We start from the raw sequence: 24,396 nt of genomic DNA on the forward strand, positions 1-24,396 counted from the left end.
ACCCCAATTCAAGCCTAATGAACTTTAAAATTTTAAATTCTATATCTTGTGCCGAAACACATCAAATCAATCTGGAATGACTTCAAATTTTGCACACAAGTCATAATTGACATAACGAAGCTATTCCAATTTCCAGAATCGGATTTCGGCCCCGGTATTAAAAAGTCAACCCCTGGTCAAACTTTTCAAAAATTTATCTTTCGCCATTTCAAACCAAATTCCTCTCCAGACCTCCAAATAATTTTTCGGACATGCTCCTAAGTCCATAATCACCATACAGAGCTATTGACGTCATCAAAATTCCATTCCAGAGTCGTCTTCACATAGTTCCAACTACGATGCAAATCCTAAGACTTAAGCTTCCGTTTTGGGGACCAAGTGTCCCAAATCACTCCAAATCATCCGATAACTGAATTCAACCACGCACGCAAGTCAACACACATAATAAGAAGCTACTCAGGGCCTTATGCCGTCAGGCGGGGCTTAAATTCTTAAAACGACAAGTCAGGTCGTTACAATGAAGTTTTATCAAATGAACTAAATAACTTCAGCATCCACTAGAATGAAGTTTTAGCTTCAACATGAAACAACTTCACGCTACATTAGCATGAAGTTTTAGCTTTAACGTGAAACAACTTCATGCTACATTAGCATAAAGTTTTAGCTTGTATTTGATTAAAACTTCAGACTTCAACGTGAAGCAACTTTATTTTATATCTTTCATGCATTAAATTTGAAGTTTTGAAAAGTTTTTGAAGATATATAAGTAAAAACTTCAAGCTATATCCGTCAAACAACTTTATGCAAGTGTGATTAAATGAGCGTTAATTGAATTCTAATTTTGGTTCTTAAGTTTAAAACTTAAAAAGCATGACGAATTATGAAAATAATTGCAGAAACATATATCATGGAGATCAATCAGTTTCACAAACTAATTCGAATTCTGAAGATGAATTGCAATACTTACAATGTATTTTGTAATTTTGAATTTGGAATATGAATTTGGTTCAACTTTTTGGTTTTTTGATAAAGCTGATGAGAGGAGAGTAGATTTGAGGAGGGACGGAGTGATGGAGGAGAACGCGATTAATGTGTGATGTAACTTCTATATTTTTTATTAGGGGTATAATTGTCATATTATTATGATTTTTTTATTAGTTGGCTACCAAATTAATAATTTTTTAAAATAGGTTACATGTTAAAAAGTGACACAAATATATGGTATGACTGCAAATATAGATTAATGGGACACGTCTGCAATTACCGGCCCACAAGTGAAAAAAGCAAAAAGGACAGGCGGGCAATTGCCGTTTCATAACCGGGAATTCCCAGTATTTAGAATTTTGTAATCCCAAACGAAAATTTCGAGCTTCGGAAGGAGTAGTATTTTTAGCATCTTCAATTCCAAATTGCGCCCGCATTTTCCCTCTTTAACATTTCAAGTTCTAGATCTGTATCTTCAAACTTCTCTCTCTCTCTCTCTCTCTCTCTCTCTCTCTCTCTCTCTCTTACATTCAATCTTCTCCTACAGAGAAAAGAACAATCCCCAAAACCAAAAACCCCAAACTAGGGTTTTACCACTCGTTTACTGCTGCTCAGTAGTATTGTTTCTTCTATGGCGTCCGAGAAAGAAACCCTAGAAGATCAGAAACCAGAAGAGGTGACGGAGGAGAAATCTTCCTTACAAGAACAAGAAGAAGAGAAAAAGACAACCGAAGGAGGGGAGGAGGAGAAAAAAGATGAAAAGCCAGAGATTAAAGCCCATGATGAGGATGAGAAAGAAGAAGACAAAGAGGAAGTAGATGAAATGGAAGTAGACAAAAAAGAAGCGGAAGAAGACGAATCAGAGCAGGAGGAGGAAAAAGAGGAATCAGAGGAGGAGGAAAAGCAAGAGAAAACACCAGTGAAGAAGGGCAAAAAGAAAAATAGTAGCAAAAGTGAGGGGAAAAAAGGGAGTACCGAAGAGCCAGTGACACCAAGCTCAAGGCCGGCAAGGGAAAGGAAAACTGTGGAGCGCTACTCTGAGTCTTCGGGTGCTAGAGGTTCGACGCCTAAGCCATTGTCAATTAGGAAGGTATCATTCTGAATGTTCTGTTTCTAAAATTCTTGATTTTTTATTTTTCAGTTGATATCAAATTTAAGGATTTGTTTCTTGTTTATCGTCATGACTTCCTAACTAATATTCAGCAGTATCTTTTTAGATTTTAGGTTCAAACTAGAGAATAAATGGCAGTGTAAATAGTTGATTTGCAATTTCAGTTATGATGCGAATTTCCTCTTATGAATCAGTGTGTTTAAATGCAGGGTAGTGGTACTCAGCTGAAGGACATCCCAAATGGTATGATTTCACTTCTGCTCGAGCATTTTGTTTTCCCTCTTAAATGGTTAGGCTTACATTTATTAGTGGTTTAATGATTGATTAATCAATTTGATTCCTTCCAGGCAAAAAAAAAAATGTTTTGATTTTTGTCATTACTCGATGAGTGTCACTGAGATTGTAATTTGACTGATATTTTGATATACTCCTTCTGTTTTATTTTATGTGATGGTATTTGAGTGGATGTGGAATTATGATTTTAATTTGGCCTTTATATTATATTAGTGATACAACAATGACAAACAAACCTAGTGTATTCCACAAATGGGGTCTGGGTAGGTTAGAGTGTATGCAAACCTTACCCCTACCTTTTAGAAGGCATATTATATTAGTGATAGTGGAAGAAAATATTGAAAATAGTGATTGATGAATTTGTTGGATGAAAACATCATTTACGTTGTTGAAACTTATGAAAGTTGTATACAAACTGGATGGTGTCAAACATCTTTGAATGTCCAAAATAGGAGCGTCATATGGAAGTACTTCTTTGCCAATTAAATTCTTGTTTCATGAGTTTGTTTTGGTAGCATCTTCTTTTTCTGTTGCAACAATTGATTCATTCTCAACACTGCTGGAGTCTGGAGACCAACATATTTTTGTCAACGTGCAGAACAACCAATTTTGCTAGACTCGTAGTGCTCTAATTCTTTTTACCCGGATAAGTTTCTATCTTTTGAAGTGATAATTTTATTTTATTTTGATAACCGTGGTGTCCGGGCCAGCTTGCGCGCATCTTGACTAATTCCACGTGATACCTGCCACCTCCCACCAGCATCATGTACCACGTAACTCTATCCACCAAGGCTTGGATAGATGGTAAGAAATCACCTAGTATTTGCCTCCGCTGGGATTTGAACCTAAAACCTCATGGTTCTCACCCACTTCGCTTTTGAAGTGATAAAATTGATTCTGTGGATTTTGATTTTGTACACATTTGGTGTACTTTGCAGTGGGCTTCTTACATAGATCTTGGTATAATGGACAAATAGCGCGGAAGTAGGTATATACACAATCTTTAATTTGACACATTTAATTTGATTCACAGGGACCACGAAGAACCGAGTTCAAGTAAAGCAGTGTTTACTTGCATAAATAAAAATGTAAATCTTTACAAAAGGTTTCTATTTGTTTATCTGTTGACTCAGATACTGCATACTATCTAGTTATGAGTCCAATGTTATGATTTACGTAATGTCTTAATTATAGCTGCGTGATATTGAAGCTTGATTTTCTATCCCTGACATCTTCTGTATTTTGAAATTTTACAGTGGCTTATAAACTATCCAAGAGAAAACCTGATGACAACCTGCAGATACTACACAATATTCTTTATGGCAAGAAAACAAAGGTCATTATCATCTTCTTAATTATGAACTCCAGAACTTTACAACTAGATTTGCTCTCTCTCTCTCTCTCTCTCTCTCTCTCTCTCTCGGTTTGACATCTTCAACTGTGTGATCGTGTTTGTTTGGGGGTGGGTGGGGGGTGGGGCTATGAGTACAGGGCTTTGTCTTCACTTGTTTTGTTGTAAGGCTTTGATGATGTCTTTGGCATTTTACCTCTGCAGGCACATAGTTTGAAGAAAAATATAGGGCAGTTTTCAGGATTTGTTTGGGTTGAGGATGAGGTACTTTTGCATCTATCTCTTTTCTATCTTGTGATTGAATTTTCCTTTTGCTTTCTTTATATATTTACATGTGAAATGTGCGTAATCAAGTGATTACCTCAAGTTACTAAATGATCCCTTAATTGAATGTGTGATCAGATTATCTTTTGCCTACTTTATTTTATCAAGCAGGAAAAACAAAGGGGGAAAGTCAAAGAGAGGCTGGACAAGTGTGTTAAGGAGAAGCTACTGGATTTTTGCGATGTCCTCAATATTCCAGTGATTAAATCTGCTGCAAAGAAGGCATGTATTGCAAATGAGTCTTTGTCAACCGTGTGATCCACTGCAGCAAATTTTATTACCTAGTTTTTTCCCGATCAGTCATTTTACTTGTATCAATTTTCAGGATGAGCTCTCAGTGAAATTATTAGAATTCCTGGAATCTCCTCATCCTACAACAGATTCCTTGCTTGCTGATAAGCAACAGGTATGCTGAATCTTCTCTCTCTCTCTCTCTCTCTCTCTCTAATATTTGTGAAGTTGTAACTTTTGTGTTCTTTTTAATGTTAGAAGGGTAAGAAGCAAAAGGGGAAGGGCACAGCTGCCAAAAGCACAGGTTCCTCAGATAAAACTACTGGGAAATCAGTAAAGGTTCTCTCTCAATCTCGTCCTTCTCTTCTCAAGGCATTCATTCCAACTGGCACATTCAGCTAATGGCAATGTTTAAAAGTAGCTAGAACTTTCTGTAGCTGATAGCTGCAATTAAGTTCTCTGAGCTTCAAACAACTGACAATCTAAATGAACCTAAGAGCTTAAGAGAGGAGATGGAAATGAAGTAAGATATTTGTTAAGGGTCATGCTAACTAGTGCCACTATGGCGTTGGTTAAGAAACACTAATTATCTTGTAATTTGCACTGTGGATTTATTGCATATTAGAATTAACAAGTGCCAGCCTCAAGCAAGTCTTTGACTACGCTAGCATGTGCTTCCTCTCTTTCCTTTTTCCAGTTCTGTGTTGTCTCCTGTCTCCAGTTTAAACTCTTCGCTACTACTAGAGAGATCATTTAACTTGTCAAGCTGCATGTAGTATCAATCTCTTTTTGTTGCCTTTCTTCTTTTGTAGCATGACTAGTTAAGCTAGGTTATGGTCTGGTCTTCACCATTTGTTGACACGAGCTATCAGTCAGTTTGAGTACGCTGAAATATTATTAGTGGCATTTGGTTGGAGGAATGAAAATTATTTTGCAGGCATTGTTTGCGTACACGGTTTTGAAAAAAGGGGATTTTTTTTCCGGTGTTTGAAAAGTTTCAACTTCTTTGGAAAATTGAAAAACTAAGTGGGCGTATGGACATAAGAATTGTAAAATTCCAAAATAGGGGAAAAAAAATTTCAAGTGAAAATGGTATTTGAAATTTAGAGTTGTGTTTGGACATGAATATAATTTTGGGTTGTTTATGAAGTTTGTGAGTGAAAATTTTGAAAAACAGTTTTTTGGAGTTTTTCAAATTTTCGAAAATTTCCAAAATGCATCTTTAAGTGAAAATTGAAAATTTTATGAACAAATACTGATTTCGAAAAAAGTGATTTTGTTTTGGAAAATAGGGAAATTTTTTTAATGTCCAAACGGGCTCTAAAGAAAATTGAAGGTCAAAGCAGAGCCCACCAAAGAAGTTTCAACTCTTTGGAAAGTTGAAGAAAAGTTTCAACTTCTTTGGAAAATTGAAAAAAGCTTGTTGCGGTTTTCCAATCAAAACCAACAAAGTTACCTGCTACTAGCATGTTTTAAACTTTTAATGCTTATGTTGGTACACATGCTTCACAATTGGAACTATATCTTTTAGTAGCAACAAACCCCTCACATAGTAGAAATGTGAAATGGAAAACATGTAATAAAAGGAAGTGAGATGAAAGAACACACCATGATGCCTAAGGGTGGCAAGTGGGCCGGTCCCAAATTAAACGGGGCAAACGGTCCTTGGCCAAACAGTTTTTTGTAGGGACCGGCCCGGAACCGGGACCGTTTGGTCCCGGGCTAAATGGGCTATATGGGCCCAACAGATTTTTTTTTTAAAAATTAAATAGAAATTAGAGACAAAAGGATGTTAAAATTATATATAGTTCTATAAGATGTAGTGCTATATTAATACTTAAGTTGTAGCAACAACAACATATGTATACATATGCTATATTAATGTATACATATTAATGCTAAATTATATCATGTTTGCTGGTTGGTGGACAGAAGACATTTATCGAATAATTAACACTGATCTTGAGAATCTTATCGAGCAATCAAGAAAATTCTTGTGCTTTGCAAATTATTTTATAATAATGTTTAGAGCCCTGTGAGACGTACATAAAGCAAACCAAAGTTAACTGAAAAATTAATTAAATAAGTTAACAACTTGATTATTACTATATTCTTAATCAATATCTCAAATCTTATTCTTCACTTACTGTCCAAATACATGTAATTAACACATGCCAAGGATGAGAAACAATTAGACAGCAATTAAGTAAAGTAACCTTTTTTAACTTACTTTTTCCTTATTTTTACTATTTTTTAACATCTTATTCTTTTTAGAAAATCTCTACTTCTTTGGATGCTTTTAAGAAAAGATATGAAATGATTCACTTAAATTCAGTTAGCCTGCAACCATTTCCAAGTTTAGTACTCCTATTTAAATCACCTTTTGATATTGTATTTAAGAAGAGTTTGAATTCGAAAAATGCCATTACATGAAATATTTACAGTCAGAAAGTTAAAGATAATACTTAAGTTGTAGCAACAACAACATATGTATACATATTAATGCTATATTAACATATGCTATATTCATATGTTGTTGCTAAAACTTAAATATTAATATATATAGTACTACATCTAATAGAACAATTTTTTTTCTTTTCTTTTTTTTAAAAAGTTGACCGTTGGGACCGTTTGGCCCGCGAAGGGACCTGTCCGGTCCCGTGCAGGCCAAAGCATAGGACTGCCCAAGAGACTGGTCCAGGCCCACTAAAACCGGTCCTAACGGTCCTTGCCCGCGGTCCCGGGCCGGTCCTGGGCCTAGACCGGCCCACTTGCCAGCGTTAATGATGCCTATAGCTTGAATCCACCTGTTGAAACTTGAAAGTCTGCTTTATGGACTGGTTGTTGGTTACTGGATATGTGAGCGACTAGTGTTTTTGTTTGCACAAGTAAATAGGTTGGGCAACTTAAGCATAACTATTTTTTTGGATGAAGACAATAAAATGATGGTACAGAAATAATCTCTATAGTGTACATTAAGTCAATTAATCAGTTTTAACTCTTTGCCTTTACACTCTACTCAAGGAGAATCTGTTCAAACTTTTGTGACAAATAAAAAAGTTATAGTGTATCAGAATAAAAAAGTTATAGTGGTTATTATCATCATGATTTTGGTGAGTACTAGCAAAATATGTAAATTATTCAACTGAAGCAACTAAGTTATCCATACATTTGTAACTTAGACTTGAACTACATTTCGAAGAGAAATTTAGGCACTGCTTTATATTTTCTGTTGGATTCAGTCGTTGGCAGGGGATGCATGTTATTATGCCTTTGGCTTTGTCAGTATTTCTAAACACTTTATGTGACAGTTATACACCAACATCTATGGGTTTTGACAGCTCATATTGGCAAATTTTGATGTTTCTGTTTTCAAGGGATGTTTTGCTGTTACTTTTTCCATGAATGTCTGCCATAGTCCTCTGACTGCTGAAAGGTTGTCTGACTTCTTTGTCATGTCCAAAGCAGAAGGATCAGAAATCTGACATTGGGGTGAAGCGCAAGCGGTCATCAAAAATTGAAGAAGAAGAAGAAGAAGAAGCTGATGATGAACCATCAGATACTAGAGATGTCTCTGAGAATGATGATGAAGCTGCTAAAGAAGGAAGTGATCAGGAAGAGACTACTTCCGAGAAAGATGAGGAACAAGAGGAAGTGGAAGAGAAAACCAAAGACAAGTCTCATGAGAAGGTTTATTCAAAGAAGAGTTCAAAGAAGGATTCTGGGAGTAAAGCTGTAGAGAAGTCTAAGGATATGGAAAAGGGCAGCCCTGCTAAGTCTTTGAAAAGCTCATCAAAATCTACCAAAGAGACTTCTGGTTCAGCTTCCAAGAAAGGTGCTTCTGCTGCGGATTCAGTATCTAAACCCAAGAAACAAAAAGTTGAAAAGAAAAGTAAAAAAGAAGAAACTGAATCTGCGAAGGAAAAATCTTCGGGCAAGAGACAATCAAGCAAGTCCATTGCAAAGGTTTCTGAAAAGGAAGGTACAACTTGTTTTTTTTTTTCCAGTTAATACTAGTATAATATACGTGCTTCCATTCTTCTCTATGATGAAAAACTAAAGAGCTTCAGGTTTAGTTTTTTGAGATATTGTTGTTAAGAGCGATGTTTCAGGATACACTGTGCCTTATCCTTTTCTCAAAATGAGTATTCTGATAGTTTTATGTATCTTCCACATTTGTGACTGTATCCTTATTCTAGGATTTACGGATCATTACACCAAACAGTCTCTCTTGTTAGTTTTGTGTATCTTCTACATTTGTGACTGTTGAACCTTTTGGAATAGGAAAAGGGAAAAGTGTAAAGAAGGCCAAAGCAGAGCCCACCAAAGAAGAATTGCATGCAGTAGTAGCAAATATTCTTAAAGAAGTTGATTTTAACACTGTAAGCCGTACTTCTTTTACTACTTATCAAACAAAAAAGTTTTAAGTAGTGCTTGAGCTTCATACTGATCATGTTCTTGCACTACTTGAATGCAGGCAACTTTATCTGATATTATCAGGAAACTAGGTGCGTTTTTTCAAATTCTCATTCTACCTGCTATTCAAGATTCTGTTGTACTGATCTCTCATTTTTTAACCTTGTTTACTGGGGCTTTATTTCAGGTAGCCACTTTGATGTGGATTTGATGCACAGAAAAGCAGAGGTGAAGGCAGTAATCACTGAAGTAATAAATAGCATGAGTGATGAGGAAGAAGAGGAGGATGAAGCTGAAGGTGGTGATGATGCAGAAAAACATGAAGGAGGTGATGGTAGTGATGCTTGATTTGTCAAGTAGAAAGATTTGCTACCCATACGAGCTTTGTTAATTGTTCTGATTTGCATGTTGTCCTCTGTATAGACATGTAAGCGAGAGAATTTATACTGTTAGTTAGAGGATATACAAATGGTGGCCTCACTAGGATAGTGTGTAAGATAGGCATTTCTGTGTTAGCTAATCTGTAGATGTAACTGTTAGGATTTCCTTATCCCATCTCTTGCTGATAATCAGGGTTTGAGCTTGTACTTTTTAATTTTTTTTAGAACTATTGCAGATTGCCAGAAGTTAGATATGGTGAATGACTATAATAATCTGTATCATGTGTACTGCTGAATAAAAGATCAAAAAAACTGAGGGTTTACGTAATAATTGCTATTACTGTCTTTTTTACGTTGAGATTGTTTGGTCATTGATTTGTGTTTAAACAACATTGTACTTGTATTCAGAAACTAGAGGTGGGAAAATAGGTGTAGCAGGCTCATTTTGAAGCCGAACTTGGCAGATGTTTAAGAATCTGATTTTGTTAATCACGTCTATTTTTGGCTTTGGCAGGTCCACCAAATTTTGAAAATTATAAAATTTACCACCTAAGGATTTTGTTGTTGTTGTTTGACTATCCCAAAGTAGATGGAATTGTTTAACTCCATAACAACCTGCACAATAAGGCAGAACAAACTGGAGTTAGCATTTGATTTGACTACAAATAAACTAACTACTATGATAATACTAATTGCAGAAACTATTTGGCATGCAATTGACATCTCTTAATAGAGCAATTGTCTAGCGGTTTTAGTCCTTCTCTGTGGTGTTCTAATGATTGCCATGTTCAAAATTCACTTGGAGCAAATTAAAAGTGCGCTTGTTCTTGAGTTGTTTAAACTTGTAATAATCCTGAATGTACAAAACTGAAGTTTTTACCTCATTTGTCCCAAATTAAGTGCTTTACATGCTATTATCATATTTTGTAATGTATTCTTGAAAATTATGTCTATACATATTTAGTTTCGGAAAATAAACTGATAATCTTCCTGGTTGATTTCAAAAGCTTATACAAATACTTGCTTCATAAGAACTGCAGATATAATTCCTCATTCAATTGTTTAGAGAATTGTCAAAGTAATGACCGACAATTTGGCAATTGCCTTCAAGCTATTGCTTAATTTTTGTCCTGCAACTATAGCAAAGGATTTTAGCAATCTTTTCTTTTTTCAACAAAAAAGTCCACAATCATTTTTTCGTGTATAGGAGTTAAACCATTTTTTAATTTCCTAACCTATTCTGCTGATTAATAAAGTAATTCATCTTTATGCGTGGGCCTCAGAACTCATATAGAGAATGAGAAACTCCAAGCAATTTGCAGGCAGCGCCCACACAGAGAAATCGATGAATATAGCCTTGAATAGAAGAATATGATCTAACAAAAATCTTTTGTATTTTAAATTTAGATCTCTTATGTGTGAAAAAACAAAAAAAAATAAAAAAAACAAAAATTTTAAACGTCCACACAAGACTCGACGTGAGATCCATGATAATATAAAACTCTTAACAATAAGCAAAGAGTCCAACTTGGTTACATGGAAACCATAAAATAAGTCAAAAGATCAAGGTCCCATTTCCCTTGAATTACGTAATGTGAAGATTACTATGCTGATTACCCATTTTAGTACTCAACTCTTAAACCTTCTATTGCAAGAAAAAAGTAGTAACTTCCAGTCCATGTTACCTCTGGCATTACACCATGATTTACACCAACTATATTTTCACGGAGGATTTAATCAAAATCTACCTCTTGAGCCGAGGGTCTATCGGAAACAGTCTCTCAGCCTTCACAGGGTAGGGGTAGGCAGGGGCGGCTCTAAGGCTTTGGGTAGTGAGGCCATTGCCTTAGGCCCGCAAATTTTGAAGGCCCCCAAATTTATTTTAAATTCTTATTATTATTGTTACTATTATATATTATATAATTTATATAAATAATTAGAATAAAAAAAGTGTTACAAAGTATATTTTTTATTACTTGATTGAGGCTATTTTATACAATAAATTTATAAATTATGATAATTTTCTTCCCTCATTAATTAGTATATTTGACAAGAGTGGGTTGCTCTAAGTGGTGAGCACCCTCCACTTCCAATCAAAAGGTTGTGAGTTCGAGTCACCCCAAGAGCAAGGTGGGGAGTTCTTGGAGGGAGGGAGCCGAGGGTCTATCGGAAACAGGCTCTCTACTCCAGGGTAGGGGTAAGGTCTGCGTACAAACTACCCTCCCCAGATCCCAATAGTGGGATTAAGGGCCTCCGAATATGGTTTCGCCTTAGGCCCCGAGATCTGTTGAACCGCCCCTTGGGGGTAGGTTTGCGTACACACTACCCTCCCCAAATTCACGTTGTGGGATTACACAGGGTTTGTTGTTGTTTTCGTCGTCTTTTTCTAGATGAGAACATAATATTAAGAAAGAGGATTTAAAATGACAGAAGCTGCTATATCTGAAAATATGACCTATTGCTGCATAAAATATTAGACCAATTCAAGTCATCAGCAGAATTTGGAGGCCAACTCTACCAAACTCTACCAGTGTTTACTTCAGTCCTTACGCCAGATATTGTAAATTGGTAACATTTGGTTTTGGGGCCAGTAGCCTACCACACCCACATGACAATAGCAAAATCTTTCTTAGAACTTATTTTTCAAAGCAAAACACTTCAAAAATAAAATTAGAACTTCATTTTTTGGGGGGCTTAGTCTTCTCTTCCACCATTAAGACAGCTTATGAATAGCTCTAAATATAAAAACAGCACCTGCAGTCTTTTTCAGTAGTACATCTTTGTTAACCAATTCTCAACAAATAGCCAATTATTCTACTCATGCATTTGCTATATAAATATTTCCAGTACTCATTTATCTCCACACCAACAAGTATACCATTCTAAGCCTCAAAATTAGAACATTAATTACACATTTCTGTCTTATAGGTAATTTTCACTTTTTTTGTACTCTTATTTTCTACTAGTTATTTCATGCCATGCCACTTAAATCCCTTAACGTTCTTTTCTTTCCTTTTTTATACAGGATTTTTGAACTTGCAAAATGGAGAATGGTAAAAACAATGTTGCTTTTGAGCTCATTGTGAAGCAAGGAGAACCAACTTTGGTTTCTCCAGCAGAAGAAACAGACAAAGGACTATATTACCTATCCAATCTTGATCAGAACATAGCCGTCCCCGTTCGAACAATTTACTGCTTCAAATCAGAGGAAAAGAGGAATGAGAATGCTGTTGAAGTAATCAAGGAAGCTTTATCAAAGGTTCTTGTTCACTATTATCCACTCGCTGGGAGATTGACAATAAGCCAAGAAGGGAAACTTATAGTGAACTGCAGTGGAGAAGGGGCAGTTTATGTTGAGGCAGAAGCAAATTGTAGCATAGAAGACATTGGTGATATTACTAAGCCTGATCCTGTTACACTTGGCAAGCTTGTTTACGATATTCCTGGTGCTAAAAACATACTAGAAATGCCTCCCCTGATTGCTCAGGTACTATATATGTTTCTTTTGTTTATTTGGAGAATTTTGTTTAAAAAATGCAAAGATGCTACATCTTGGATTTAAACCTGCACTCTAAATCAACTTTATGAGCTACATTTGTCGCTACACTAGAAGCTTCTCTTATGTCAAGGGATACAACAATCAATACACACACACACACACACACACACAATTTGCATAGTATCATTTTCCGACGAAGGGGATTCAATTGAACCCCCTACAGACCATGTAACTTTTCCCTTGGCATAGTCACTTGTGCAATTCTGGTATATGCACTTGTGTCCATCACACAATCGCCTGACCAAATCTAGGATAAAATTTCTCAAAAAGTTATCAAAACTTCATTTTGAGGACCACTTATTACATAAAGGTTATTCACTAGGATCTTTAATAAGTATTGGATTCAGAACTAAAAAGCATCAAGGATGCTAGAGAACAGAAGAAGAAAGACCAATTCATAGATACTAATAGTATGTTTGTTTCTCCAGAGATACTGAGTGATAATTTTGTCTATTCAGGTGACAGGGTTCAAATGTGGGGGATTTGTGCTTGGTTTGTGCATGAACCATTGCATGTTTGATGGGATTGGAGCAATGGAATTTGTGAATTCTTGGGGTGAAACTGCCAGAGGTGTACCAATCAAAGTCCCTCCATTCCTAGAGAGGAGCATACTCAAGGCTAGAAATCCACCAAAATTTGAATATGCTCACAACGAGTTTGCTGAAATTGAAGATATATCAGACTCTACTAAGCTGTACCAAGAAGAAATGCTATACAAGTCCTTCTGTTTTGACCCTGAGAAGCTAGAGCAACTAAAAGCAAAAGCTAAAGAAGATGGAAATATTACCAAGTGCACTACATTTGAAGCCCTTTCAGCTTTCGTTTGGAAAGCGCGAACTCAGGCATTGCAAATGAAGCCTGATCAAAAGACAAAACTTCTCTTTGCAGTAGATGGAAGATCCAGATTTGATCCCTCAATTCCAGAAGGATATTTTGGAAACGGGATCGTGTTAACTAATGCACTCTGTAATGCTGCAGAGATAGTTGAGAATCCACTTTCTGTTGCTGTGAAGTTGGTTCAAGAAGCTGTTAAAATGGTGACAGACAGTTACATGAGGTCTGCTATAGACTATTTTGAAGCAACAAGAGTTAGGCCATCTTTAACTGCTACTCTTCTCATTACTACTTGGTCTAGGCTTTCTTTCCACACTACAGATTTTGGGTGGGGAGAGCCAGTTGTATCAGGGCCTGTGGCTTTGCCCGAGAAGGAAGTTTCTCTGTTTCTTTCCCATGGGAAAGAGAGGAGAAACATCAATGTGCTTCTTGGATTGCCAGCTTCAGCTATGAAGACATATGAAGAACTCATGGAGATCTAAACAGCCATATAGCAGTTTTCATTTGCCATGAAATTTGATATATTTAATGTTGAGTTATTGAGTAATTGGTTATGTTTTACTTTGTGCTATTATTATTTCATTGACCCCCAGAAGAAATTCAGAGCCTGCTGATATATACTGTTACTAAAGTGGAGGAATGTAGACAGGATCTTATATGTATTTCAGAAAGAAAAATGGGGAGATGTGCTATGACACTTGTATTGTTATTTCTTTTTGGCATCAATTGATGCTCTTTTGCTTGTTTCTAAATATCCTTTTAATCTCCATTCCGTTGAGATCAATAGTGGTTCTCTACCAAACCACCTAACTGACAAAAGGAAAAGGAAGTATATTAATTAGAGGAAATTCAAGGTAATACTCATCCTGAAAGGTCCATACTTTGAGGTCACAGTTCCAGTAGGTTGTATGATATGATCATGATTCATAGAACAACATTTCATGACAATGATCAAGAAAGGCTTAAAATCTTCTTACTCGTTAGAAAATCCAAGATTGATCTTTGATTTCATTTTGTCTTTCTCTCGACAGTTCTAAAACCCATAAAAGGAATGAAAGCAAGCAAAAGTCAAAACGTCTAACAGAACCATAGTAGTAAAAAATCAGAATCCAGAAAAACTAACAGAATCAGAGGTAAAGGCAATCAAGAACTCAGTTTGAACACACCAAGGGCAACCTCCCAAGGATGAACACCTCCTTTATAAGCTGAAAGTTACATACTTTAAATTCCTCATTCCATTTGACAATCCCATCTTCCTTTATAAAATTCTTCTTGTCATTCCTCTTTGTGAGGGCTCAAAGTCAAACAACTACCCTTTGAGCCCTTCCACTCGATTTCGACTATCGATCTTTCAAAATCTTAGACACCCACATGCTTCTCTGACAAAAAGCTGAAACCTTTGAGACAATTAACAATGATTTTAGCCTCAAATTTCTTGGATGATAGTGATGGCTTTTACCTTGGATGTGGACAAAGCTCATTAAAAGTTTAAAACTATGTCAAAGAAACTGTCCAATCTCCTCTCTACTCGATAGAAGCCCCTTGGCTGCTTCCTGAAAGTGCTCAAAACCTAGCAGAATGGCTTGGATGAATGATAAGATAATTCCATTAGTTTAAGCTATGTTTATATCATAGTTCCCAAATCATGCAACTCTCCTTCAAGATTTGACGACCTGGAGAACACCAAAAAACCAAATGATTAAAAAAAAAATAACATCTGCCTAAAAAACTGTTGGTTAGAAATAAATACACATTTTAAAGATGCTGATTTTTGTTTCTTAATATTTACCTCTTTGTGAAATGAACACTTGATCCAGTGGAATTCATAAAGAACATGCTTGTTCACTTTTCAAGCTGAAAGGGATGAAGGCCTTGTCTTAGTGCTAAAACCAAGCGACATGCTTCTAGTTTAATCAAGCCCTCCTCTGTTCTCTTTCTCTTAAATAAATCTCACGTGTGTGCATACTAGCATAAGATGTTTTTTTAATTCAAAGAGACTGGCGGTATCTGTGATCTTCCCTTTTCCTTTCCCTCTTAGTCAACATGACAAGCTGGAAGTTACCCGTAGATAGTTCTTTTACCATTATGCAGGCTGTAATAAATACGATGCTTCTGGAGATGTGCTGGCAAGAGGAAGGCAAGAATACCAATGTAAAACATTGCACCTCCCGGCGAAAATTCACTATGTTGTGTTCCAAAGCCAAAAGTTCTTTTATGAAGGACATAAATCACCTCTTTGGATAGTACTGCTGAATCTTTCTAACCACCATGTCCATGTTAAGATCAAAATGGATTCACTATGTCTTCTCTAATATTTTCCTTGAAAGTCTTTGGAAGAAATTTCAATTGAGCCAAAAATGACAGAAAAACATTCTGATTAAGAAACAAATACCAATCAGTGATTTGTTCTTTTTACACAAATGAAATAATATCTCACGTTGTCCGTTTACGGCATTTAACATATTGCTTTCGAAGTTGCAATAATTAGTAATATTATGATGTTTCTTTTCCTAAATCATCAGTAACATCATCACCACTGTCTTCTTCATCTGTGTACTTAGAGTCACTGCTGCAATCATCATCGTAGTCCACACTTTCTTCTCTCTCCTCATCTTCGCTAACTGTCTCTTGAACTGTTGAATGATCTCCTTCATTCTCGACGTTGTCTCTTCTCACAGCAGCTATTTCATCATCGTCTCCCCGCCTTCTATAATTAACTAATTCTTTATCCATATTGGCTTTCCTTGGACTCATCAAAACCAACTCAGCCAGCCTTCTCCTAGCTAAATACAGATCATTTGGCTCAATCAACTCTCCCTTCCTATAAGCCTCCCTGAGAAACACCGTATGCAATTTCCCCTGATTTCCCCTTGTCGAGATATAAAATATTCCCTGATGCTGAAGGAGAAAGTCCTTCAGCTTCTTCGGCAAATCCATCGCCAACCTAAAATGCGCGATTCTCTCCAAAGTAATCTTCTTTTCAACCGTCAATGACAGCAACTCATGGATAGTGGCCACTGCTCTCTTCTCCATCCTCTTCTGTGCCTCGAGCGACCTCAAATCATAACCCGAGATATCCTCATAAGGCGACCAATAAGGCAGCCTTTGCCATTTCCAAACAGCAATCTTATAATACTTCCCAATCTTGAAACCTGGTGGGAAATTCACCCTAAAATAAAACCTCACATTCTCTTCTTCACCACCCTTTTCTCTATACTCTTTCTCCCTAACTCTCTCCACGGCACAAACAGCTAACATCGGGTCTTTCTCTACAACCTCAATGTACTTGTTCCTAGTCTCTTTAGCATCAAACAATCTAAAATACATAGGATACTTCAAAACAACAGAAAACTCAAAATCATCAGGTAAACCAAATTCTTTCCTTGCAATCCTAACATGTTCTAGCCTTAATCTCCCCGTATTAGAAAGCATTAGAAGCTTTCTTAAACGGGTTACAGCTTCAGGTAATTGAGCTAAAAGAGCTAATTTTTCTTGCTCAATTTGAAGCAGTGCTTTATGGGTGAGCCTGCAATAAAGTATTCTCTGAACTGGGTGTTCGAAAACCTCAAAAACATGAGGGAATTTGAGAATAAACTTGCCTGCTTCGTATTGTTTGAACCCGAAACGGCGAGCGAGCATGTCAAGGCGAGAAATAGGGATCATTGAATTTGTCTGAGTGAGGAGCTGTTCTTGGAATTTCATGACTTTGCGGATTTTTTTTTCAATTTCCATGTAATCGTCGTAGCCGTGGTCGCGAACGCGCTGTTGGTTTCTGGGTATGGAAGTTGACTGCGACATTTGTTTAGTGGATTGTAAGAAAAGTGGTGGGATCCATGTGAGGGAATTGAAGGGTTTGGATTTGGATTGTAAGAGCTTTGTAGAAATTTTAAGGAAAATGTGCATTTTGATAAAGTTTTTGAATTTAGGGTTTAGGGGTTTTACAGGGAAGATTTGCAGCAGGAACAAGAGCGGGAGTTCTTTTTCCTTATGTAGGGTGCAATGTGGATTGATCGAAAACATATAGGGTAATTTTAGTAATTATAGAAATATTTCTGGAGGAAATTGCAATTTTTCACGGTCAAACTGTAACAAGTTTAACTAGGAATAATTGATTACAATACTATTTTGTATCTTTAACTTTGCTGGAAAAGATTGGAATACTTTACGTTCTGGATATAAATTGTGTTAGTGTATCTAACGTGAACTATATGCCGCGGCGGAAGTAGAATTTCTATTAAAGAAATTCAAAAAATAAAAAAAGTAAACGCACAAAAAATTTAAAGTAATTTAATATTTAATATATATATAAGATTTAACATCATATATACGGTGTAAATTTCGAGCGAATGGATTAAACTAAACCCCTTTCTCCATTCTAATAGAATAAACGTGTAAGATCATGCCACGATTTCGAATTCTACTTCAAGATATTAAATTGAAGAGCTACTCTTTTTTTTTAATTGTGAATAGAAATGGCTATGGATGAAGTAAACGAAGGTAGTTTGGTAGCAAAACGTGTGTTCGATAATATTTGGTTTGATGATAACGAAAAGGGCAATGAATTACAACTTTTTCGCCTATTAATTATTGGATGAGAGCGGCTAGAGTCGTTTTCAAAATAATATATTTTTTAAAGAAAATTTCTCAATAGAGACACATGGCGTATGGTTCAACTTCAACACATATTTTTTTATTATTATATTTTCACATTGTCATATTTTTACTAAGAAACAAAAAGCAACTCATGAACCTATGTCTTGCTTGTATTTCTCTTTAAATTTTGTTAATTATGTTATAAAATAACGACAATAAAGTAAAGACAAGTATAGAGAAACTGATATATTGTTTAACTTTTAAACTTATATTCATAATGAACTGAAAACTTCTCTATTTATAGAAGAAATGAAGCAGATGTGAGGCTTTTCAGGAAGCAACTGCAAGGCTTTTCTTTAGCTGCTTGTAAGATGTCTACATGAGCTGCTTGCAACCTGCCTGTTTAATAAGAAGCTGTTGTAAATCATTTCATTGAGTTGCTTGCAACCTGCCTGCATCAGCTGCTTGTAGATAAACTTCAATACAGTACTAAATGGATAATTTTCTTCAGGAAGATTATCTATAGCGGAGTAATGAATGGACATTCACAATATAATATTTTCATAACACTCCTCCTTAGATGTTCATTAAAAGATAATGTGCCTCGTTAAAACCTTATTAGGAAAAATCAAGTGGGAAACATCCTAGTGAAGGAAAACGAGAACACATATTTAGTAATACACATTTTTAGATGCCTCATTAAAAACCTTACAGGAAAAATCCTATGGAAAAAAGCTTAGTAAGGAAAAAAGAGTACGACGCGTATTTCACTCCCCCTGATGAAAACCTTGTTTCAAATATTTGAGTCTCCGCATTCCAATCTTGTATAACATCTTCTCAAAAGTTGGAGTTGGTAAAGATTTAGTGAACAAATCTGATGGATTGTCACTTGAACGGATTTGTTGCACATCGATGTCACCATTTTTCTGAAGAACATGTGTGTAGAATAATTTTGGTGAAATGTTCTTCGTTCTATCTCCTTTTATAAATCCTTCCTCTAATTGGGCTATGCATGAAACATCGTCTTCGTATAAAATTGTGGATCCTTTATCACATTCCAAACCACATTTTTATTGAATAAAATGAATCACTGATCTCAGCCATACGCATTCCCTACTTGCTTCATGAATAGCTATTATCTCGTCATGATTTGAAGAAGTAGCAACAATTGATTGCTTTGTAGAGTGCCATGATATGACAGTACCTCCACATGTAAACACGTACCTAATTTGAGATTGAGATTTATGGGATGAGATAAATAAGTTGCATCTGCATAACCAATAAGATCTGCACTACCTTTGTTAATATAAAACAAACTCATATCAAGAGTTCCCTTTAAATATCGCAAAATATGTTTAATCCCATTCCAATGTCTCAGTATAAGAGAAGAGCTATATCTTTCTAGTAAATTAGCAGATAATGTGATGTCAGGCCTTGTAGCATTAGCAAGATACATAGGTGCACCAATTGCACTGAGATAGGGTGTTCCAGGACCAAGGAGTTCCTCATCCTCTTCTGGAGGTCGGAACGAGTCCTTATTCACTTCAAGTGATCGAGCAACTATTGGTGTACTCAATGGGTGCACTTTGTCCATGTAACAGCGTTTTAAGACCCTTTCTGTATAAGCAGATTGATGCATAAAGATCTCGTCTGCTAAATGTTCAATTTGCAGTCCAAGACAAAGTTTTGTCTTTCCAGGATCTTTCATCTCAAATTATTTCTTAAGATATTCAATTGCCTTTTGGAGCTCTTCTAGAGTTCCAACAATACAAGACTTATGTCATCAACATAAACAACAAGTATAACAAATTCTAGTGCCATTTTCTTTATAAAAATACATGGACAAATAACATCATTTATGTAATCCTCTTTCAACAAATATTCACCAAGGCGATTATATCACATGCACCCAAATTGCTTTAAACCGTACAAAGATCTTTGTAATCTGATTGAATACATTTTTCGAGATTTTGAATTTGCTTCAGGCATTTTAAATCCTTCAGGTATTTTCATGTAAATCTCATTATTAAGTAACCCGTACAGATAAGTTGTATCCATCATATATATTTCAAGCCTTTCACGTAAAGCTAAACTGATGAGATATCGAAATGTTATGGCATCCATAACGGGTGAATATGTTTCTTCATAATAGACTTCACATTGTTGTGAGAATCCTTGTGCGACAAGGTGAGCCTTGTATCTTTCAACTTCATTTTTGTCATTTCTTTTTCGCACAAAAATCCATTTATGACCAACTGATTTTATACCAGCATGTGTTTGGACTACTGGTCCAAAGATCTCTCTTTTAGCAAGTGCGTTCAATTCTGATTGAATTGCCCATTGCCGTTTTGGCCAATCAGATCTTTGTCGACATTATTCGGCAGATCGGGGTTCAAAATCCTCACTATCTTCCATAATGTTAAGTGTAATATTATAAGCAAAAATATTATCCACCACTATTTCAGATCGATTTAAATTAATCCCATCACCAATAGAACTTATTAAAAGATCTTCGCTCACTTGAGTCTCGGGTTCAGTGATTTCTTCGGGAATCCCAGAACTAATCAGATTTTGGGTCTCTTCAGGAAATCCTTTTATAGTATCGTTTTGATCATTTGTCGATTTTCTTTTTCGAGAATTTCGATCCTTAAAACCCAAAGACCTACCACGCTTCAGGCGTGCTTTAGGTTCACTAGTTCTCATGCTAGTAAATGGTCCTACTAGGACATCAATTCGTATAGGTACATTCTCTGCAGGGATATGTGACTTAGTTATCCTTTTCAAATCAGTAAACGCGTATGACATTTGATTTGTTATATTTTATAAACGGATGATCTTCTGGACCTCCTGATTACATATAAGGGTACGTGGATCAAAATGAGATAATGATGAAACTTTCCACGTAATTTCTCTTTTGATTTCCTTTTTCTCTCCCCCTAATTGTGGGAAATTTGTTTCATCAAACCGACAATCTGCAAATCGAGCAGTAAATAAATCTCCCGTCAATGGTTCAAGATAGTGAATAATAGAGGTTTTTCAAACCCAACATATATTTATAACCTTCTTTACGGGCCCATCTTACTGTGATGTGGTGGTGCTACTAGCACATTTACAGCACATTCAAAAATTCGTAGATGAGCAATATTTGATTCATGACCAAAAACTAATTGTGACGAAGAATATTTATTATAATGTGTCAGTTTGAGACGGATAAGCGATGTTGCATGCAAGATAGCATGGCCCCAAATATTAGTGGGCAATTTTGTTTTCATAAGTATTGGTCTTGCTATCAATTGCAGACGTTTAATAAATGACTCTACAAGGCCATTTTGAGTATGAACATAAGTTACAGGATATTTAACTTTTATCTCAACTGATAGACAATAATCATCAAAAGCTTGATATGAGAATTCTCCAGCATTATCAAGGCGAATAGCCTTTATAGGATAATCTGGGAATTATGCCCTTAATCGAATTATTTGGGCTAATAGCTTTGCAAATGCCAGGTTGCGAGATGATAGTAGGCACACATGAGACCAGCATCTATTAGGACCATAAAATATCTAAAAAAACCCACTTGGTGGGTGAATAGGTCCACATATATCCCCATGTATACATTCTAAAAAGGCAGGGGATTCAATGCCAACCTTCATTGGTGATGGTATAGTAATCATTTTGCCTTGATAACAAGTATCACAAGAAAAATCATTATTTGTAAGAATCTTCAGGTTCTTTAATGGATGCCCAATCGAATTTTCAGTAATTCGTCTCATCATTATTGATCCAGGATAGCCCAAACAGCCATGCCAAAGCACAAAAATATTTGAATCAGTAAACTTCTAGTTTACGATAGAGCGTGCTTCAACTGTACTAATCTTTGAATAGTATAAGCCAGAAGATAAAGTTGGTAACTTTTGTACAATACACTTCTGGCCCTAAACATTATTTGTAATACAAAGATATTTCATATTCATTTCATCTATTGTCTCAACATGATACCCATTTTGGCGGATATATATAAAACTCAACAAGTTTCTTCGGAACTTGGAGGAGAATAATGCATTGTCTATTATAAGTTTTGTTCCCTTAAACAGAAATATAGTAGCTCTTTCGGAGCCTTCAATCAAACTTATATTAACAGAAATTATAGAAACATTTGCCTTTTTCCCATGCAAATAAGAAAAGTATTTCTGATCTTTGAATATGGCATGAGTTGTTCCACTATCAATTACACAAATATCTTCATGATTGGTCTTTGATCCAAACATAAGTTGAGGATTATCCATATTCTTCAAAATGACATAAACAAAATAAATATGATAGTAAACATCATTAGCAAAGCATAACTTTTATTTATGTACAATAATTACATAACTATACTTTCTACTACAAACAACAAAAAATAAAATATTTATATTTCTACAGATTTATCACCGATCACATGACTTGTTTCTCCTTCTGGGAGTGCAAAGTAATCAGCTACATTCAAATGCATGAAGTCTAAATTATCTTCAAAAATGAAATTTGCTTCAACATTTTTCTATGTCTTCTTCAGGGAGGCTTGATAAAGCTCAACCAGGTGCTTTGGTGTACAACAGGTACGTGACCAGTGCCCTTTTCCGCCACATCTATAGCATGCATTTTCTGCATTTGTTGCTTGCACCGCTTCATGCTTTTGTTCCTTCCTTTTCCACTGCCGGTGGTGAGGAGGGTTTTTGGTGCATTATTGTTATCATGATTAAAGTTTCTTCCCCAACCACGGCCATGACCATGACTAGGGCCATGACCTCTTCCACGCTTAGCTTGGTGGAAGTTCGTCTCATTCACTTTAGGGAATGGACAAGAATCAGTAGGTCGGATTTCATGGTTTTTCATTAATAGCCCATTATGTTGCTTGGTGGAAGTTCGTCTCATTCACTTCAGGGAATGAAAAGTGGTGAAAGTTTTCTCTAACATATCATGATCAGTAATATTATCACCACACAATTTTAATTGAAAAATAATTTTGAACATAGTAGAATTATACTCACTGATAGATTTAAAATCTTGTAGCCTTAGAACAGCCCAGTCATAACGTGCCTGTGGAAGAACGACCATCTTCATGTGGTCATATCTATCTTTCAAATTATTTCACAATATGATTGGATCTTTAATAGTGAGATATTCCATTTTCATGCCTTCATCAACGTGCTGGTGTAGGAATATCATTACTTTGGCACGGTCTTGGTTTGATGCTTGATTTTTGTTCGTGATGGTGTCTGCCAGACCCATCGCATCAAGATGAATTTCAGCATCAAGCACCCAAGATATATAGCTTTTGCCCGATATATCCAGGGCTACAAATTCAATTTTAGAAAGATTTGACATTATTTAGAAAAAGAAAGTTCGTACATCTGATACTTTTAAAGTATTTTCTCGAGATGGCAGAGTATCATGCTGATAACGTGTTATAAAATAAAGACTGTAAAGTAAAGACAAGTATAGAGAGAAACTGATATATTATTCTACTTTCAAACTTATATTCATAATGAACTGAAAACTCCTCTATTTATAGAATAAAGGAAGCATCTGCGAGGCTTTTCAGGAAGTAGCTGCAAGGCTTTTCTTTAGCTGTTTGTAAGTTGTCTGCATGAGCTGCTTGCAACATGCCTGTTTAATAAGACGCTGCTGCAAATTATTTCATTGGGTTGCTTGCAACCTGCCTGCATCAGCTGCTTGTAGATAAACTTCAACAGAGTACTAAATAGATAATCTTTTTCAGGAAGATTATCTATAGCGGAGTAATAAATGGATATCCACAATATAATATTTTCATAACAAATTATAATATTTAGTTCGTTTGATCAAAAAAATAGGATGAATAATAGATGACACTTGTCGGACATGTATTTTCTCCCATTACATATAATTCTTATATATAATTCATACAAGTTAAGTATAACTAACTATATGTTCTTGTTGCTTTGACTATTCATATCTTATTTGTATGGAATTTCTTTTTAAAAGGGTAACTCGCGGCAGCTATAACCTCTGTCAGAGCCTCAGCCCTTCGAGTGAGCACTCTGTGATGTGCACTGGGTAAATCTTTTCGTGTGTAATAGTGTGCAAACCACAAAGAATATTGGGACCCATAGACAAAGAACATGAGAGAGGGAATTGTAAAGTCGGCACACGTTTCCTTTGTGCATTATAATATGCACAAGCCAAGTCATAGATTAGGAGTCACTGTAGTCAGCGTCTTAGAGGGTGTTCGATTGACTTTTAAACTAGTTAAATCAGCTTTGAATTTTTTTTTATTGTTTAATAAAGTTAAAAAGTA

The 24,396-nt window shown here is 35.7% G+C and overlaps 3 protein-coding genes across 6 annotated transcripts; 2 read left to right on the plus strand and 1 right to left on the minus strand.

Moving 5' to 3' along the window:
• The first annotated feature begins 1,351 nt into the window (after positions 1-1,351).
• LOC104095650 (DEK domain-containing chromatin-associated protein 1-like) lies at positions 1,352-9,443 on the plus strand. Of its 4 annotated transcripts, none has more exons than XM_033655958.2 (11): positions 1,352-2,074; positions 2,305-2,338; positions 3,646-3,725; positions 3,945-4,004; positions 4,176-4,286; positions 4,390-4,470; positions 4,554-4,634; positions 7,761-8,277; positions 8,580-8,677; positions 8,773-8,803; positions 8,899-9,443. In XM_033655958.2, the coding sequence occupies exons 1-11, from the start codon at positions 1,616-1,618 to the stop codon at positions 9,057-9,059; spliced, it is 1,713 nt and encodes a 570-aa protein (XP_033511849.1). In that variant the 5' UTR covers positions 1,352-1,615; the 3' UTR covers positions 9,060-9,443. The 4 variants fall into 4 exon arrangements, with proteins under 4 accessions (XP_033511849.1, XP_009600111.1, XP_009600112.1 ...); XM_009601816.4 differs by having other exon boundaries at positions 7,764-8,277; XM_009601817.4 differs by having other exon boundaries at positions 4,557-4,634.
• Positions 9,444-11,867: 2,424 nt separating this feature from the next.
• LOC104095649 (omega-hydroxypalmitate O-feruloyl transferase-like) lies at positions 11,868-14,268 on the plus strand. Its single transcript, XM_009601814.4, has 3 exons — positions 11,868-12,019; positions 12,117-12,578; positions 13,109-14,268. The coding sequence occupies exons 2-3, from the start codon at positions 12,135-12,137 to the stop codon at positions 13,964-13,966; spliced, it is 1,302 nt and encodes a 433-aa protein (XP_009600109.1). The 5' UTR covers positions 11,868-12,019; positions 12,117-12,134; the 3' UTR covers positions 13,967-14,268.
• Positions 14,269-14,432: 164 nt separating this feature from the next.
• On the minus strand, positions 14,433-17,481 carry LOC104095648 (protein ROOT PRIMORDIUM DEFECTIVE 1). Its single transcript, XM_009601813.4, has 2 exons — positions 15,274-17,481; positions 14,433-15,157 (listed from the first exon to the last, which is right to left on the minus strand). Exon 1 carries the CDS (start codon positions 17,385-17,387, stop codon positions 15,978-15,980), a length of 1,410 nt encoding a protein of 469 aa, XP_009600108.3. The 5' UTR covers positions 17,388-17,481; the 3' UTR covers positions 14,433-15,157; positions 15,274-15,977.
• Between the last annotated feature and the right edge of the window lie 6,915 nt (positions 17,482-24,396).

Source organism: Nicotiana tomentosiformis, chromosome 3, assembly GCF_000390325.3.
Source record: "Nicotiana tomentosiformis chromosome 3, ASM39032v3, whole genome shotgun sequence".
Taxonomy (NCBI): Eukaryota; Viridiplantae; Streptophyta; class Magnoliopsida; order Solanales; family Solanaceae; genus Nicotiana; species Nicotiana tomentosiformis.